The 2,091-nt window shown below is 46.8% G+C and overlaps 1 protein-coding gene across 1 annotated transcript; it reads left to right on the forward strand.

Moving 5' to 3' along the window:
• The first annotated feature begins 465 nt into the window (after positions 1 to 465).
• LOC149104745 (protein CFDP2-like) lies at positions 466 to 1,806 on the forward strand. Its single transcript, XM_089272255.1, has one exon. The coding sequence runs from the start codon at positions 466 to 468 to the stop codon at positions 1,804 to 1,806; it is 1,341 nt and encodes a 446-aa protein (XP_089128381.1).
• Positions 1,807 to 2,091: the final 285 nt, after the last annotated feature.

The following is a 2,091-nucleotide window of genomic DNA, read 5'->3' on the forward strand; positions in this document are numbered from 1 at the left end:
AACTTTTTCACAGAACTTAACTCTCCAAGAGACATTTGAAACCGCCGCACAGGGTCAAAGGCTGGTAAAAGGTCCCGATGAGAGCTACTGTTCCCACTAGGTAGCTCTCGTAAGTGCCGAGAAATACCTACCGTCTCAAAAAGGCTCTGCCAGCAAGTCGTATGTCACACCTCCACGTTTGGTGACCCTGGTAATACGATTTAGCTGAGTGACAATGGCGAAAGGCGAACTTCCAGCTCCTTTAAATATCTGGTACCCGTGGCTAGGGGAAGGACACCCCGACAGAAAATCCCTGGTCCTCCAGGTTGGGGGTTGGGCATGGGACCAATCACCCCATCCCGTAAAAGCAAGGTGATTACGGAAACCGGAAATTGATGTCAAGGCCACTCTTTTGAGTGTACCGATAACTACCAAGGAGCGAGATCAGCGGCCTGCTGTCTTACGGGAGACAACTCCGTCATCCTGATGGACAGCAGTATGAGGAATGCAGGTGAAAGCCGAAAGGAAACTTGCATGCGGATAAGGGTGTTGACTCACCCTAAGAAGACAATGAGAGTGGGATGTTGGAACGTGCGTACCATGTACAGCACCGGAAAGACTGCTCAGGTTTGTATAGAGATGGCAAAGTACAAGGTGGAGATCCTAGGGATCAGTGAGTGTCGATGGACAGGGACTGGGCAGGTTAGGACACAAACAGGAGTGAATATAATATTCGCTGGCAGAAACGATAATCAACACCAAAGCGGTGTGGCCATTATGATGAGCAAGGAGGCATCTAGGGCCCTGGAGAGCTGGAACCCTGTGATCGACAGAATAATAACAGCCAGGTTCAAATCCAAGCACATAAAAACAACCATTATTCAAGTCTATGCACCGACCAATGACGCTGATACCAATGAAAAAGACGGGTTCTATGAACTACTGCAACAGGTGTATGACAGGACACCTCGACATGACATCATAATAACTATGGGCGACTGGAATGCAAAGTTAGGGCACCAAATGGAGGGCGAAAACGGAGTGGTTGGTATGCATGGTTTAGGAAGCGACAGATCTGATAATGGTGAAAGGTTCACAGAGTTTTGTGCGGCCAACAACATGGCCATCATAACGACCATGTTCCCCCACAAAGACATCCATGAGTACACCTGGACCTCTCCAGATGGAAGAACAAGGAATCAAATCGACCACATAGCTGTTAATGGAATATTTAAGAGATCGGTACAGGACGCCAGGGCTTTCAGGGGAGCCGACGTTGGAAGTGATCACAACCTGGTTGTTGGAAATATTCGATTGAAGCTAAGTGGGGTGGTTAGAAAGCAAGTCGAAACGACTGCACGGAAATATGAGCTGAGCAAGCTAAAGGTGCCTGAGATTAAACAAAGGTTTGTCTTAGAGCTTAATAACAGATTTAGCTGCTTGACAGAAACTGAGTCTGATGAAACAGGAAATGATGACACCCAGAATGCCGAAAGCGTCGAGGAGAAATGGTCGAACATTAAGAAGGCCTACTGCGAAACGGCAAAGTCAGTTCTTGGTCATAGACAAAGGAAGAGCAAGACTTGGATAAGTGCAACAAGTTGGAGAAAAATTGAGGAAAGAAGGAAATTGAAGAAGAAGATGGAAGAGACAAGATCAGAAAGGATAAGAGAAAGAAGGAGAATAGAATACAATGAGAAAAACAAGGAAGTAAAGAGAAGCTTGAGAGCAGACAAGAGGGAATGGGCAAATGCGCTTGCAGGGGAAGCCGAGGAGGCTGCAAGGAATGGCAACCTAAAAGAGGTGTATGAGGTAACGAAGACGTGATGCAACGATCTGCCACGAAGAATGAACATGGTGAAAGACCGGGATGGAAAGCTATTAACAACAGAAGAAGAGATCAGACATAGATGGCAAGAACATTTCGACAATGTCCTGAACCGGCCTGATCCAGTAGCCCCCGCAGTTGTCGACGATAGGCAGCAAAACGAAATAGATGTCAGCGACGAATGCATCACCCGACAGGAAATAAAGCAGGCTCTGAAGAACATGAAGAAAGGCAAAGCAGCTGGAATGGATTCAATCACAACAGAGTTATTGAAGGCTGACATA

This window comes from Orbicella faveolata, unplaced genomic scaffold, assembly GCF_042242905.1.
Source record: "Orbicella faveolata isolate gen_17 unplaced genomic scaffold, um_ofav_v1 contig_34, whole genome shotgun sequence".
Taxonomy (NCBI): Eukaryota; Metazoa; Cnidaria; class Anthozoa; order Scleractinia; family Merulinidae; genus Orbicella; species Orbicella faveolata.

Bases quoted from the DNA above. Each gene is read 5' to 3' on its own strand.
- LOC149104745 (XM_089272255.1), top strand. From the start codon at position 466: ATGGACAGCAGTATGAGGAATGCAGGTGAAAGCCGAAAGGAAACTTGC.